Below are 16,753 nucleotides of genomic sequence, written 5' to 3'. Positions count from 1 at the left end.
AAGTAGGAACTGTACAGCTATCATGGCCCCATGCAGGTTCCCACTGTGTTCACTGGTCAAAGCTACTTTTGCAAGTTTCTGTAGTGCTATAATTGCATACAGGCACCTGTTTGTCAGTGACCATGACAGATACCACTTTCCTTCCCCAAAGTGGCTGGAAAGGTTTGGGAATATTTAAACTATCTTTTTTTTGTACATATGATAGGATATATGCTTACCCACATAGCCTTATATGTATTATTTTGGCTTCGAGCCTCTGAAACATGACTTTTTCATCCCCACCGTATCCCCATGCCCCAAACCCTGCTTCTGGAGGATAATCCCCCAGGAATAGTGTTTTGTGGGGGTGAGGAGGCATTTTGGTCTGCAGCAAGAAGGAGAAGGCAGGAAAGTCATGCTCAGCAGGTGGAAATCCTTCCCCTCACAGAAAAGCTCCAGCAAATCCAGGCTATAGTTCTATAGAAAGAAGGAAAAAGTAAGGTTAAATTCCTTCTCAGCAGTGTCCCACCATTCAAAAACATTTCTTTAAAGATTCCTTTGAATGTGAAATTGACTAACCATAAATTTCAGTCAGCCTAGTCAATTTTAAAACTGTCACCTTTGAGTGTAAGACAAATAGATTTAATTAAGAATTATGATGTGATATTGTTAGATATAAACAAGAGGCGGGACCTGCGATACTCGCAGGGGGGGGTATTCCCCGCGGCTCCCGAGTGGTTCGCCTGCTGAAGCCGCAGGAGCTCCGCACAGAGGAGGATGCGGCAGCGACTGCAGGTGAGCCCAGCAGGTGGTCCGTTGGGTTCGCCAGGATTTCTCCACCCCCACCCCACGACAGCAGCAATGGCTGCAGCTAGCCACCAGCCTTCCAAGGGTTCCCCCCCAGCCACCGTGGCCGCGAGCAGCAAAGGCAGCGAGCCCTGTGTGGCTCTTTTCCCTCCCCCGCCGCTGCCACCGTTGCCAGCAGCAATGACGGCAATGGCCCCCCAGCAATGGCCGTGGCTCCCAGTCACCGGCTGCCAAGGCTTCTCTTCCTCCGCTGTCACCAGCAGCCACAGTTCCTGTTGGTAAGTGCTTTCTCTGTGCATGTGCAGGGAAGGCTCTTTTACTTTTGGGGGGATTTAAATATCCCCCATATACTTTGTCAACTTTTTAGATTTTTCTGCACATCTGGGGATTGCCTCAAATGTGCAGGAAAATCTCCCTGCCCCCCAGGTGCCCCTGATGTGCGGATTTAGATATCCGCACGCTGGAATTAGATATATAGATAATGGGGTGCTTTCATCTTGTGTTGAAGCAGCCCTCTCACCTGTTCAATATCTGCAGTTATCAATCTATCAAAACTAGTGCCATGATATCTTTAAGGGGAACTTCTTTCCATTGTGCTTTAGAAATAATCCTCTGTACACAGTCAGAATGACAGCATTCAGTTTGATTTGGGTTTTCTTAATAGTATCAACCAGATGCTAGAGTAGTGCTGTTTTGTAAATTTAACTTTGTTTTTATTTTTCTTAGTTCCAAGCTCAAACCTTTATATTCAGCTAAATGCTCTGCAGTTCACTCTGGATCAGAGGAGTATTCTTTGGTTAAACCAGTTTGCGCTAGACCTAAAACAGAGTCTCAATCAGTTCATGACCATGTACAAGTTAAACGAGAATTCGAAGTCAGAGGAGCATGTTGATGTTCGAGTTGATGGTTTAATGATAAAGGTACAGTTTGAAAAAATGCAGCACAGGAATCAATTATCACGATTCTTTTGCTGTATTGAATTGTGTATAAGAACAGTCTTATGTAAAATAAATATTTTTCAAATGAGTGGGCAACTTCTGACCTGTAAACGATATGTGATGCTTAAGAATTCTTTTCCCTCCCCTCCAAACAGAGAAACTGAAAACCCAAGCTGACTACAAAGATCTCCAAAGGGATCTTAGCTCAGTGATTCCGCGTGTAGTGCCGCTGAAATTCCCTATTAGCCATTGTTAGAAAAGGAAGGGAAAATCATAATGCCAGTATTGTAAACCCTTTGTAAGAATCTATGGTGTGACTACCTTTGGGTTACTGTGTACAGTTCTGGTTGCCTCATCTCTTAAAGAATATCATAGACCAAGAAGAGGAACAGAAAATATACCTGAGTGATGAAGGGGTTGGAGAACTTTACCCATGAGGAAAGTTTTATAAAATGATGCATGAAAGGGATAAAGTGGAGTGAGAAATTTCCCTCCTTGTATCATAAAGTTTAACTTAGAAGTTGATTGACTGTTCATTCAGTGTATACAGAGGAAAATACTTTTTTAACATATGGAAGTCACAACCTCAAGATGTGATATTGGTTTCTGCCCTTGATGGCTTTAAAAGACTGCAAGGAGGATAGACCTATCAATGACTGTTTGGTGTAATAGCTAAATGGAACATCCCAGTTCAGAAGCAATATGCCTATGAATACTGGCTGCTGGGGGGAGGGGATAAACGGGGAGGGCTACTGCCTTCATGCACCACTTGTGGGCTTTCTGGAAGCATCTAACTAACTACAGTTGGAAATAGAATACTGAACTAGAGGGAACTGAACCAGCAGTTTCATGCTCTTATTTTCCACAAATGATAGGCTTCACTTAATTTAAAAAGTTGTACTGCCATGATAGTCCATGAAAAATCCAAAAATAAGAACACAGTCCATATAATACCTTTTATTAGGACCCAATCAAATTGATAAGATAAAAATATTGTACAAGCAGCTTTCATGCTCACCAGAGCTCTCCATCAGGCTGGATGTTACAAAATTTAAAAAGAAATAAGGTTAGGAGGCAGATTTCTCAGGCCATGTTCTTAAGGTCATGCCTGAGAAATATGCCATCTGTCTGATGAAGAGCTGTGGTGAGCATGTTTTGTGTCAGTTTGGTTGAAACTAGTAAAAGATATTAAACTGGTTTCATTTTTCTCATAACACTACTATTTTATGTAGTGCAAAAATGTCCTAGAACGTAGAAGTGTTGCACATCCTTTTTCTATACAGAAGTGACAGTGTCTGCCCATAAGACTTACAATCTATATTGGTCAGGACCACAACAGAGGAACAGGCTCAAGATGATAAGTGAATAATGAGTAAAGGGGATAGTATATAGAGATGAAGAAATAGATAGAAGATTGGGCTAGGCTAGTTCAAAAAAGGCTCACTACAGTATCACATATATGCACATTTTCTTATAAGTTTTAGATAGCATTATAATCTAATATTCTAAAACTTGAAATAAACTATATCTGGTTAGCCTATTCTCTGCAGGTGATTCTATAGGAATATGATTAGCCATGTCATCCTTTTCTAGTTAATCTCCTTCATTAAGACAGTGATTCTCAGAGTTCACATAACAATGCCCCCACAGACTTAGTAGGCTGGTTCCTCTGTACCTCTGGCCACAACACACCCACACACTGCTTTACTGTAGTTCAATGTCTACCTTCACCTCCCAGTGTCCCTGCTGCTCTAGCCTGGAGAAACCAGGAATTTCCAACAGTTGGTTGGGAATTTACAACTAAGGGAGCGGTCAGACAGCATCTGGAAGCGGGTTAAACTGCTCCAGCTCCATGCGGTTTTTTTTAACCTGGAGAATCGCAATCACACTCACCTCTTTGCTCCAGATTGCTGCGCAGCCACATTGCTCCCTGCCGTCCACACGTGTTGTTTTTTTCTCTCTCTCAGTTTGGGCATGTGCACAGGCAGCCATCTGTAGAACAGCGATTTCCTCTTCAGCCCGACTGCTGTAGCACTTCCCTTTAAACGTTTACCACCGAAAATGGCCTCCCTGGGATCCCGAACTCGTCTAAAGGCTAAAACTAGGCACCATTTAAACATTGTTTTTGGTAACCCTGTGGCAGACCTCCACCTATGCATACACTGCCAATGCTTTTTTTAAAATGGTGGGCGAAAAGCAGAAGCCTCGGGCAGCTTTCGAGTAGGGAGGGGGTTTAAATCGGAAGTGGCTGGACACCGGAGGAGCGATCACACAGGGGGGAAATGCAGCTGGAACCGGAGAATCAGGAAAACACCACTTGGGGACCTGGTATCAAAATACTCCGGTTTAAAGCAGTTTTGAGCCGGAAAGCGACGGCTGGGAACGGGAGGCAGATGTTGACCGTGTGATCGCGCAGATAAAATCCATTTCTGAGGCGGGCCTAAGTGTCTTCCTTTTGGCTATTCTGGTGGGGTCATAACTCACAGTTTGGGAAACCATGAGACTTCGTAGTGTGTATGATCTGTAAGCATTGCTTAGGGCAGGCTACTTGTACATTGTCTCATGCACACCAATATAGTTTGCGTTAAGTTGTGCCCTTTTGTCATCTCTGACTTGTAACTGTTCTTTTTCCTGCAGTTTATCATTCCTTCTGAAAGGAAACAAAATCATAAAGACGATCCACGTGCAATTTCCATTCAGAGTTCTGAAATGATTGCTACAAATACTAGGCACTCGCCAAACTGCAGGCACTCTGATTTGGAAGCAGTGTTCCAAAACTTCAAAGACTATAACTTTTTCAGTAAAACTTTCACAGACTTCCCCAAATCCCCTGACTGTTTCAATCTTCTGCATCCCATCTTCCAGCGGCATGCTCATGAACAAGATACCAAGATGCATGATGTCTATAAAGGTTTTATTGCTCCCAAACTGAATAAATGTGCACTTAAAACATCTGCTGCTTCTGATGTCTGGGCAGTGCATTTTTCCCAGTTTTGGATAGACTATGAAGGAATGAAGAGTGGGAAAGGACGGCCAGTAAGCTTTGTAGACTCCTTTCCACTTTCACTCTGGGTTTGCCAGCCTTCAAGATTGGAAGAGTCATACAAAGAGGCATCTTTCTCTAATCAGAAAACTCTTAACATTCCAAAAAGTGACTCAAGTGACCTAGCAAGTCGACTGCAGCGCAAGAAACTTCTGAAGGAATATTATAGCACTGAGACAGAACCTTTGACTAATGGAACTGAAAATCTGCACACCGCTAACAGCACTTTGGAATCCAAGTCCTTATATATGTCAACTGATGCAGATATACACGTTCTAGTTCATGTCCAAAAGCATGCAAGCTTGCAGATCAATCATTATCAGTACATCTTCTTACTGTATCTCCAAGAATCTCTTGTATTACTTCTGGAAAACCTGAGAAAGGATGTAGAAGCTGTGACAGGGAACCCTGCAAAACAGGCAGATGTCTGCATTGGGATCTTGCTGAAGAGTGCAGACATAGCTCTATTACTCCATCCGGTGATGCAGGGAAGCACCTGCAAGTCTCCTGATCTAGGGAAGGGAAGTCCGGTGGCATCAGACCTCTCGCCTTTGGAAAATGAAACGACTTCTACATTGGAAAATAAATTAGCTGCTGCTCATACCGCACAGATGGGCAGTTTGGATATGAATGTTATATCAGACTGTAGAGCTGTGAATGCTGACCTTAGCAAAGCCATAATGATAGACCCTGTTTTCAAAACAGACAGAGATATGAATTTGCGAAGAGGAAGTTCTTTTTCAGACGATGCTTCAGAAAAACTTTTGGGGAAAATAAATGAAGAGAGTAGTAGTGGACTTTTCAGTCAAAGTGATTCAGAAGAAATTTGTGAGTCATTAAGTGAGAAAAGCAATACATATTCCAAAGATCTGATTAATATTTTAAGTTGCAGAGAAGATTCTATTGAGGAATTGATAGTCAAGGATGATGACAAAAGCATTTTTATAAATAAGGAAAGTGGAGCAGGGAGCTCACTTAAAGCCCCGCAGTTAGATGCTGATATGAACTGGCTGTCTGAAGAACATGAAAACAACAAAGAAAAACTTGCCGCAATTAAAACACTTGCATTTCAGCCTTCATTAAGGTATAGAAAATTAATTCATTGTTTTAGCAACTAACACTAAAATTGATGTCTCCCAATTAGTTAAGCATTCCTTCCTCACTGCATTTTGAGACACTGGGCAAGTTTCTCATCATATGGAAGAAATTGGAATTGGCTTCTGTGTGATGATGTTTTCTAATGTGTAAAGTGGCACATTGCATCATTCTTCTGTACCAGTTACACCATTTCAAAGCGAGCACAAGCTTCTGCCAGGGGAAATGAGAAGTATAGGGATGGAATTATCCATTTTGGATGAAGGACCTTTGAAGCACATTGTTGTGTGTTTTGGCAGTGTGGAAAATCCAGCTTATTTTCTCACTGCTCACACCTCATATGGCAGTAACTTATTTCCAAGATTGTGCTTGCCCTACCCATTGTTCAGGCTCACTAAAATAGCTGCATAGAAAATGTGCAAACAATGCATGTGCCTGGTGCCACTGGAGAACCTACCAATCCTCCCTTGCCCATTGGCAGCTTTGGAAAACAAACTCATTAAAAAGTACACATGTGGTCCAATGATGTCCTAAGTCTTTACCCTGTAACTGCTTGAAAAGCATAATACAGAGTATACTAGGCAACGTGAATAAATCACTTTTTGGGGTTTAACTGTTGTCACTTTTAACATTAAAATAATTATTTGGGTTTTCACCAACTTTTTGAAAGATCTGTTTTGAAGGATTTTGATTTTCTTTTGTAAACCCTTTTCACCATAAGTAATAATTTCCTAATATCTTTATATTAAAAAGTGGAAAGCCTAAGGAACGCTGCCAGTCCAATCTCCCTGCATTCTCTGTTTCTTATAAGAACATGAAGAAAAGTCCATCACAAGCCTCTTTGGACACCATTTCTATGGATAGCATGTTGCTGGAGGAACACTATTTGGAGAGTGATGGAAGTGATAGCCACAGCTTTTTGGAGAAAGGTAAGTAAATGTATTGATCATGAACACTTTTTAAAAAGTTCATAAGATTTCTCAACAGTTTTTCTTGTTTTTAGTGTTGAATGCCATTAATACTTAAAAGAGCCTTGTTTGAGATCTCAGAGGATGTAATTTTAGGTCTTTGTGGATTATTCAGAAAAACTATATGTAATAGGGCTCAGCACATTAATTTGTTGGGTTGGTTCACCATATGGCTGATGAATTTCTGCTTGACATCATTCCCAGCATATCTAATGCCAGCCAAGCAGATTGTATCTTCAGAGTATTCCTTGTGGCTAAATTGTTAATTACGGCTAAATCCTGTCAGTGATTGTGTATCCAAGTTTTTATTATGTAAATAGGGCTTTTTGTATTACTGAGGGTGGTGTTTGGCTTTGTGTTGAGTTACAGTAGTGTGGATACTGCCGTGACCTGGATAGCTCAGGCTAGCCTGATCTTGTCAGATCTTGGAAGCTAAGCAGGGTCGGCTTGGCTAGTATTTGGAAGAGAAAGCTCCAAGGGATACCAGGGTCATGACGCAGAGGCAGGCAATGACAAACCGTCTCTGAAACATCTCTTCCCAAGTCTAGCTTGTCACCTAGTGGTGCATAACGCTGAAGAGCTAGAACATCTGACTGCCAGACAATCTTAGGATCTCCTGGCTATTCTACACACAATGCCATATGATAATTATAATTCCAGGTGGATAGTCATGTTAGTCTGAAGCAGTAGAACAAAGCTTGAGTCCAGTGGCACCTTTAGGACTAACAGTTTTATTCAAGGTATGAGCTTTCGTGTACACGCACACTTCCTCAGGTGCAATGAAGTGGAATTGACCAGTTCATATGTATAAGGCAGAGGATGAACAGTAAATTAGCATACAACATAATGTTTGCATCTGTTAAAATGTCATTGTGTTGTATGCTAATTTGCTGTTCAACCTCTGCCTTATATGTGTGCACTGGTAAATTCCATTTCATTGTATCTGAGGAAGTGTGTGTGCACACGAAAGCTCATACCTCTGGTAATTATAATTATTACTGTTGTTAATTATGAACAATTATTTGAAAATAAATTACAGATTAAAAAGAAAGTAAAATTGTAAAATTTTAAAATCAGCTCTTTGGTTAACTTTTCTAGCAGGAGACAGAAATGCCTTTAAGTTACTTCATTTAACTGTATGCATGTTTTAATATATGCACATTTTTCTTTCCCATTTTTTTTATGTCTTGTGAGATGTTTTTACACTTTGGGAGGGGCCGTGGGGCAGTGGTAGAGCATCTGCTTGACATGCAGAAGGTCCCAGTTTCAATCCCAGGCATCTCCAGTTAAAAGACTTGGCAGTAGGTGATGTGAAAGACCTCTGCCTGAGACCCTGGAGAGCTGCTGCCAGTCTAAGTAGATGATACTGACCTTGATGGACCAAGGGTCTGATTCAGTATTGGGCGGCTTCAGGTGTTCATGTGTCTAAGTAAGGACTGCTTTTTTCCTGCTTTGGGGGAGAAACAGTGTCTAATAAAACATAATAAACCAAAGCATGGCAGTTTTAAAAGAGCTGAACTCCTGCTTGGGGCTTGCATACTAGGGATGGGCATGAACTGCATTTTTTGTGGTTTGTTTTGTGGTTCGTGGCTAAACCAAGAACCTACAAAAACTGGAAGGTTGTTTCACGAATGGAACTGGTTTGTATGGGTTTGTGACCCCTGCTTTCTGCGTGGAGTAGAAAGCAGAGGTCTAAAAAGCTGAGACACGTGGAGCAGTTTAAACTTTAAAGGGACTGCACAAGAAAGCCCCTTTAAACAGCTGATTGGTGGGGACCCCTAGCTGCTCAGCTGTTTTTGCGGCTTTCTGCTGGAGCAGAAAGAAGGGGTTTAAAGGGCCCCAGAGTCCCTTTAAATCCCTGATTTCTGCTCAGGCCAGGAACCAGCACAAACTCCACAAACTGCCTTAAAAGTTTGTGGAAGTCTGTGTTGGTACACCCGTCATGGCCTTTGGTTCCCAAACCATGAACAGGACAAAATTTGTCATGGTTCAGTTTGTGCCCATCCCTGTTGCATATCACAGTGATAAACAGCTTCATCCTTTATCATGATGTGTCACAACCTAGGAGGGCAGGCCTAAACCAGATGGTATGTTTTTGCATGAGTTAGGTCAGGTTTCTCCGGACCCAACTTGCCTTTGTCCCTACAACTCCACATAATGCTCACCAGGGCTATTTCAGCTTGAGAAAACAGCCTGTGGGGAAGACTAAGTGCCATACCACAGTCTTGCTCCAAATTGGTCCCTGCAGTGCTTCAGAGGAAGAAGTCTGCTGCAGCTGCCCTCTGGCTTCAGCGAAGTTGAGTTGGATCAGGAGAGCTTTGACTTGACGTTGTGCAAAAAACCTATCTAGTTCAGGCATCAGAGCTGGCATAGGCACAGTTTTATTTAGGACTGCATTGACTAATCTAGTTATTATTTACTGGCAGTCCTGAGATTTTAAATTGTGGTTTTTATGTTTTCTATAATTGTTTTATGTAAGTTGTAAGCTGCCTTGAGTTCTGCAAAGTAGAAAGGCAGCTGATAAACATTTTAAATAATAAATTGGCTGCGTGTAGTATAAGTACCTATATAAGACTGTAGAATATTCTTCTACCCCACTGTAACATGCTGATGCTTGCAACAGTGTGATCGTGGTGTAGAGAGCTAACAAAGGGTCAGATGCTTCATATGCTGTTGAGTCAAGCTATAAGCTCCTCCCCAGCCCTGGACAATTAAATGTTATAAGCTAATCTAAAAAGTAACAGAATTTTTTACTAATAATTTAAGAGGCATGAGAACATATTAAGACCAGTTCTAATGCATCTATTCAGAGAGTTGTGGGGCTTGCAAGGAAGAAATCTCTTTTTTGCAGCGTCCATGGAGGGAGCTACAGTGAACGCATCAAGTCTAAGTGGATGGACCTCATCAGTGTGCCACATCCATGCTCACTGAATATAGGAGCTATGTGTAGATCTTCAGACATTTCAATCAAATTGGTTCAGTTTTTTTAAGCCAATCTGTATACACATTTCTGTGTGTTTGGAGCCAATTAAGATAACCTGAGTAAAATGCTTATCTTTATATTGCATGCTCTTCTCCCATGTCTTTTGAAGTAGTCATAATAACATGAAGTAGTTTTAGAATGCACTTAACATATATGAACTCATTTACTCTCCTTTTTGTAATTACAAAAGCTATTTCCTCAATGAACCCAGCAGAAAATGCTCCTGAAGAAGGCACAGTGATAGAGAATTATGGGGGATCATCACCAGACGTCCTCAGTGCAGCTTCAGAGAATGCGCAGGATGCCAGTGAAGAAATGGTAAAGATCGCCAGAGGTCATTTTTATAAGTAATGATTAGAATTGGAAGAGCAGCTGTTTTGGTTGGGAAAGCTGATGTGACAGGTTGGACCCATGGACACTGCTGCCATTATAAAGAAATTTAAAAATGCCATGAGAGCCTGATCCTGATCAGGCCCACAACAGGCTGGGGCACTTGCAAGTGCTGAAATAGCCACATCCCCCACACACACACACACACAGCAGCTGTTTCAGCACTTGAAAAGGGCTGTGGGGGAACAAGAGTGCCTCAGCCTACTGTGCTGCAGGCCCAATTGGACTGGGCCTTAGCAGCATTTTTTAGTTTCTTTAAAATGACAGCAGCATCCATGGGTCCAATGTGTGGACACTGTCACATCTGGCTTGGCTCTGGGATATACAAATACAGGGGGTTTGTCCTTGGATTAATTCCTAATTTAGAATCCTGATGAGAGAAACTCATTCCTGTTAAGGTGTATACTTGCATTGTATATCACTGCTAACCAGAGTTAGTTTTAAATCAGGATTCCTTCATTGCACTCTGTGAGGGATGTGCATATGTGAGTCTAGCTGGATTTGTGCACATTCAGGCTTAATGTCAGTTTGCTGTAACAGTGAACATAATCACAGTGTTCTTTGGCGCTTGTAAATAGTCTTTCGCTATCTCGCTGTTTGAAGGGTTCAGCAATTGCACTTTTCTCTGTATGAACCAATTGGAGTGTGTTCAGCCCTGTAGCCAGAATTTTTTGGGGGGAGGGGCTCTGGGGCACCAGGTGGGGGTTCTTATTAAATTAAATTTAAATTTAATTTAATTAATGGAGCAGGGTAGGGGTTGGGGTAGGGGGAGTAGTAACTACTTACCCACTGCGCCTGTATTGGTAGTGTCATTATGTTACCCATCACTGCCCCTCCCTCCCCTATGCTGGCCTGAAGTGATCCCTCAAACCTCCTTCCTTCTGCTGAAGGAAGGAGGAGTCTTAGCAGAATCGCCTTGGGCTTGCCCCCAAAGGCCAGGGATTTTTCTGTGGGGAGGAGGGAGGAAGGCATTGCCCCAGGTTCCCTTCCCCCCACCAATGGAAGGACGAGCTTCAAGTTGGCATGATGGTGCAGCCTCTTGCAGGCCCAAGTACTTCTCTGGGGAGGATTTGGGAAGCATTGCTGCACATTAGCACCATGCACCCCAGGCTCCCTCCCCCCACCAACAGAAGAAAGGGCTTCGAGCTGGCAGTGGTCTAAGGTGGTGTGGCTTAGGAAGACCCACAAGGCCAGGTATTTCTCTGGGAGGGAGGAGGGAAACAGCAGTGGGGTGGGGGGCTTTAGGTTGCCTGGTGGGGTTTGGGGGATATGTGCCTGCTGGGGCTTTGGGATACTCAATAAGGGGCTCAGCCCCCAAAGCCCACCTCTGGCTGTGGCCCTGTTAGTGGAATATGAAAATGAGACAAATGGGTTTATCTCTTGAGGTTATGGTTTCTCCTAAATGTTAAAGAAGGAGCGACAGAAAGAGAAGTATAAAGTGACTGCTTTGTGAATACGGGGTAAAAACAGAGGCAGTAGTTACAAGATACCAGACACATACAGAACTGAGACACTTATGCCGTTAAGGATGAAAAAGTTAATTTAGGTCCCTCCTTTTGTTTTAATGTCAATGTATTGCTTTGATTCTGTGCCTGTATAATAACAGAGACCTTTGAAGAACTGGAAACTGAGCTTTTCCAGGTTAATTGCTAATTGTATTTTGATTTGTAGATGTCTGTCCTGGTTTTTAAAATATTTGGTGTTAACGGTGAAATTGATATCAGAGGTGAAGACACAGAAGTGTGCCTTGTGGTGAATCGTGTCATTCCGAATCAGTTAGGTAATATCAGTGTTCGGCATTACCTCTGCAATCGTACAGCAGGTAAGAACAAACTTAATATAAAAGGCACTAGTGCTGTTGCATTGCCCATTACAATGTTAACAATATCCATTTTGTTAATGAATTGTTAGAATAAGCCAAGATGTTGTTGTCATTTTCCGCCAGCAAGAGAAGACTTTTTAAAATTTTATCTGCATTCTCTCAGTGATTCCTTCTTTCTTTACAACGCAAAGATGTTTATTGCAGCATATGAAGACTGATCAAAATCCTGTTTCACTATGATTCCTACCTGTACATATTTTGAGATACCTCTGGTGTATGAAAATTTGTATAGTTAGGAATCATGGTGAAGACAGGATTTTGATCAGGGTTCACATGCTGTAATAAACAACTCTGCATTGTTAAGATTTCACTGCCGTGCTGCTTGTATTTACTTACAGGGATGGGCACAAACTGGTTCATGAACTGAAATCTGGCCTAAACTTGGAACTGTTCGGAGTTTGTGAATGGATGTTCATGGATGGCACCTTCCCCAAACATTCACCGGACTGTTTGAGGCCAGCCATTTAAACCTGACAGCTGAGCAGCGTGGGGTCTGCCAATCAGCTGTTAGGTTTAAATGGCTGGCTGGCAGCCATTTAACTCTGGTTTTCCTTTGCCCCTTTTGAAGGGGGTGGGAAGTGAAACCAAAGGGGTCAATGGCTGCTAGCCATTTAAACCTAACAGCTGACTGGACCCACTGAACTGTTAGGTTTAAATGGCTGTGAGCCATTAAACCCCTCAGTTTCGCTCCCCCTTCAAAGCGAGGGAAGTGAAACCATCCAGTTAAATGACTGCCAGCCATTTAAACCTAACAGCTGTTGTAATATGCGTATACACACATACACACATACACACGTACAACATACGATTCAAGGAGGCTTGGTGGGATTTGGCCACAAACCCATACTGCTGCAGGCTAAATGTCCCTAACTGGTTGCAGCTCCAAGCAGAGGCCACCTCAGTGATGTCTGGTTAGTTGGGCACCAGTGAAGTGATGCCATGAAAGACAGGTGCCAACTTTCAGGCTAGCTTCTGAGAGGCAAAGACACCTAAGATGGTTGCCAAGGTAACCCCTCTAGTTCCCAGGATCTCACAATGACTCTGAATCTCATGAAAGCCTGAGATTTCTGATGGAGCATGCATGGTTCACTGCACTTCATTTAAAGTGGGCTGGAAAGTGGCGGATAAAAATATGCTCTGCCTGTAGCTATGAAAGCCAGCAAGTGGAAGCAGAGAGGAGGAGGGTGCTAAAGGCAGCATGGGGTGAGAGGGAAAAATAGGGTCCCAATGACAAGAATGTATGCTTGCAGCAAAATAAAGTGGAAAAGTAAATTGACTCCTGATAGAGTGAGACAAAGAGAAACCGCTGATTGTGTATATACACACCTCTTCTCATCCTTCCTGGCCATCCCTCAGTGACGTTCCTCAACTTGCACCAGGCTTTTGCTGGCCAGTAGTGGGCAGGAGCCTGCAAAATTGGGGGATCCCCTGCTTCCACCTGGGGGCTGGCAATCCTAGACTAGAACCACCCCAAAATGGTGCCTTCCAGACCCAAACCAGAAATGTAATCTAGCAGAACACTATGATTGATAGAACTGAAAGCTACTGAGAGGTCTAGAGAATCAACAGAAATGTAGTCCGTCTTCTGGTGCACATCATCCACCAGACTGACCAAGGCTATTTCAGTCCCATAAACAGACCTGAAACCAGATTGGAAAGGGTCCAGAGGAAAGTATTTAAGGGTTCCCATCATCCTCAATCCTATGACTCATGTAGTAGAGCCTGGTGATGTAATGCTTTTGCAGTGCAGCCTACTGAGTTCCAATAAAGGTTTATTTTGCCTCAATGGACCGTTTGAGCTGTGCACTCCTGGTGTATGTATATTAAACAAATCACTTACCCTAACTTAAGTCCCTTTTAGTTTCATAGTGCTTCTCTCTAGAAGATTATGGAGATGGGCCCATACTTTCCTTAAGCTTTGTTCAAGATCGTTAATGTGAGTTAGCCGTGAAGCTAGCTGTGAAGCTCTGACATGCTTTTGTGTTATGTCGAAGTAGGCCATAACATCAGCCTCTTAATGGCAATGTTGAAAGACTTGACTGCATACAGATACTTTCAATAGCCCATGAATTTCTTGTTCTGGTTCTGTGTTTTATAACAGGTTCAGATCCTAAATCAGTGAGTGGATCAGTCAAGTCAGCTCCTGAAATTAAACTGAGATGGGAAAGTGGACCCAGTGCTGTAATACACTCCCTGCTGTCAGAAAAAAATGGGTTTTTACAGTGTCATGTCGAAGACTTGAGTGCTGATTTCTTAACTTCTTCACTTATGAACATTCAGCATTTTTTGGAAGATGAAATGGTTGCAGAAGTGATGCCAATGAAGATAAAAATTTCTAATACTAGGATCATTTTAAAAGTATGTAAATTGGAAGTAGGTTTGGTGCTGGTTTTATTTATATAATGCACTAGGAAATAAGACCCATTGCGAAAAGAAATGCAATGAGCTCTAGAAAGAGTAAGCAAGTAACAAAAAAGTAAGGACGTATTGAGGCTCATGGAGGCCCCACGCAGCAATCCGCCTGGCCGCCCGCCTGGGCTCTCACTCGCATTATGTCGTCTCTCTGCTGGGGCAGCCCCATTGTCCTGTGGCCCGACTGGCTCCATCCCTGCAGCCTCCCACGTCAGCTCCACCACAGCACCATCCCCCCCAGCAGGAGCCACATCGCCGCCGCCCCCTCCTCTTCCCCCGCCTCCCTTTCTTCCCCATGACCGGTGCTTGCATGAAGCTGCAGAACTGGGTCTGGAGTGGGTGGTGCGGTGGGCGGCCGTCCCCTGTCCTCCACCTGGGCGGTTCCTGTCCTGCTCTGACGGTGGTTGCGCAGCTTTTCCGCAATCCTTCTCCCCCACCTCCAGCCATCCCCAGCCCCGCTCTGAAACAAATTAATGTGGAGCCATCTCCAGATGTGTGCTGAGTATTTTCTCCAGTCATGTGGCAATGGAACACACCTCCACCATTGTGCATTGTTCTTTATAGTGTACATTAAGTCAGAGCCCCTAATTATTCATAATTGTATAACTGTTGTGATTCTCCACATCTGCCCACCATCTCCTGTCTTGTTTGTATACACTTGGATGTCTGGAACCATGGTTTTTGATTATAAGGGGCCTTTTATATCAACAGTACAATATAGCATAATTTCATTGGGTGATACTGACAGATCCTTTTCAGTTACAATAGCACAATAGCCTGTTTGCAGATATAAATGAGGGAATAGTATTGCTTCAGGAGAATGCTGTGCACTCCTTTTAAGGCTAAATGTGTGTACGGACATGGAAGAATGTGAGTAGACAGCCCCCTACCCTGATTTAAAAACCTAACAAGTCCTGAAATATTGGCGAAAACTGTGGGTGTATCCTTGCTAATATTAACCATTTTAGAATTTTTCTGGATAAGCATTACCACTCTGGAACTATACTGTCCTTTATAGGTTTAGGTTTTTAAATTTCAAAACAAAACAAAACAGCCCAACTTTGCAAAACAGGCTGGAAAAAAGTATTTTGAACAGCAATCTAGTTGTTTCAATATGTAATCTGAAGGAAAAAATGGCAAGACATCATCATACTAAAACCCCAGCATTTCCTCAACACAAGCACAAGCTTGAGGCAAGACAATAGGACTTTCTGCACTATATGAGGGTCAGATATACATTTATTGTGTAATAAACTCATATGGTAGATGGGCCAAAAGGTACTCTAAGCAGGTAACTGTCTCCACCTTTCTAATGAAATCAGCCTAAATCTTTCCAAAATTAGGACCCTAAAATAGGGTACTTGCTTTTTTGATGGAATGTTACCCTTAAAGCACAGAATAACATGGCTCGATCAGCACTCTGAAAGTGTGTGACAGTTCTACAGGAGTAAGTAGACTTTAAAGAAAAGTGTTGTGTGAGCCCACCTTTTCAACAACTGATGGACAAAGTGTGAAATCTGGGCTTTCTTAGAAGCAATTGTCAGATAATACAGCATATCTCCCAGCACATCCTGAAACTGTAACAGGCAGAGAACTCTTCTGTGCAGTTCTTCAGCCTTTCTCCTATCAATGCTCTGTTACCTGTTGTTATTCTACACAGTATACCTACATAATGTTTGTGACCTAGTCCTATCCCAGTATTTACCTTGTTCATAAGATTCAGAATACTAGAGGATGAACTTAAAGCTATACTTTTAAGAAATTTTTGAACTCTAAAAGTAGTTCAGCAATATAACAAGATATATAGGGGGGCACTAATTCATGAACATTTGTTAAAATAAATTTTAATCTTTAAAGAGCCACAAGAGTCCAGTTTGCTTAAAATATGGGTTGTCCTTTGGAATTTTCTAGTATAAAGCTTAACTGTTAAATTGGACTGGGATGAGGTGATGTGTAAGATAATGCAATGTATATAGGTTTCTCCTGGGTTGGTGATTCTCCTATTATTTTTGGACAGGATAATTAGGTAATGGCTTGTAGGAATCTTCTTCCATTCTCTTATGTATGGATAATCCATGATTAGAGCAAAATCATAAGGTTAATTTTGCAAGTAACTAAAGCAAACTTGTCACTTGATCATTAATAGTTCTGAATCACCTAATAAAGCAGTTTAAACACAATTGGCTTCGTGGGTATCAGGATGAAATAGAGATACAAAAATTAGTGGTGCTCAATGAGGACCCTGCAATTCCTGCT

General features: G+C 42.4%; 1 protein-coding gene across 1 annotated transcript in view; it reads left to right on the top strand.

Annotated features, from left to right (window-relative positions):
- Window positions 1-16,753, top strand: part of UHRF1BP1L (UHRF1 binding protein 1-like) — a 61,690-nt gene that overhangs the window by 34,395 nt on the left and 10,542 nt on the right. Inside the window, exons 13-18 of the mRNA XM_015424821.1 lie at window positions 1,513-1,706; window positions 4,362-5,851; window positions 6,616-6,791; window positions 10,004-10,131; window positions 11,875-12,025; window positions 14,187-14,443. Coding sequence (XP_015280307.1) covers window positions 1,513-1,706; window positions 4,362-5,851; window positions 6,616-6,791; window positions 10,004-10,131; window positions 11,875-12,025; window positions 14,187-14,443 — 2,396 coding nt within the window. The remainder of the gene's footprint in view (window positions 1-1,512; window positions 1,707-4,361; window positions 5,852-6,615; window positions 6,792-10,003; window positions 10,132-11,874; window positions 12,026-14,186; window positions 14,444-16,753) is intronic.

The sequence above is a fragment of the Gekko japonicus genome, unplaced genomic scaffold (assembly GCF_001447785.1).
Source record: "Gekko japonicus isolate JY-2015 unplaced genomic scaffold, Gekko_japonicus_V1.1 scaffold968, whole genome shotgun sequence".
In the NCBI taxonomy this organism is placed as follows: domain Eukaryota; kingdom Metazoa; phylum Chordata; class Lepidosauria; order Squamata; family Gekkonidae; genus Gekko; species Gekko japonicus.
The sequence above is the reverse complement of the archived record's forward strand: the minus strand, read 5'-3'. Positions and strand labels throughout refer to the sequence as shown.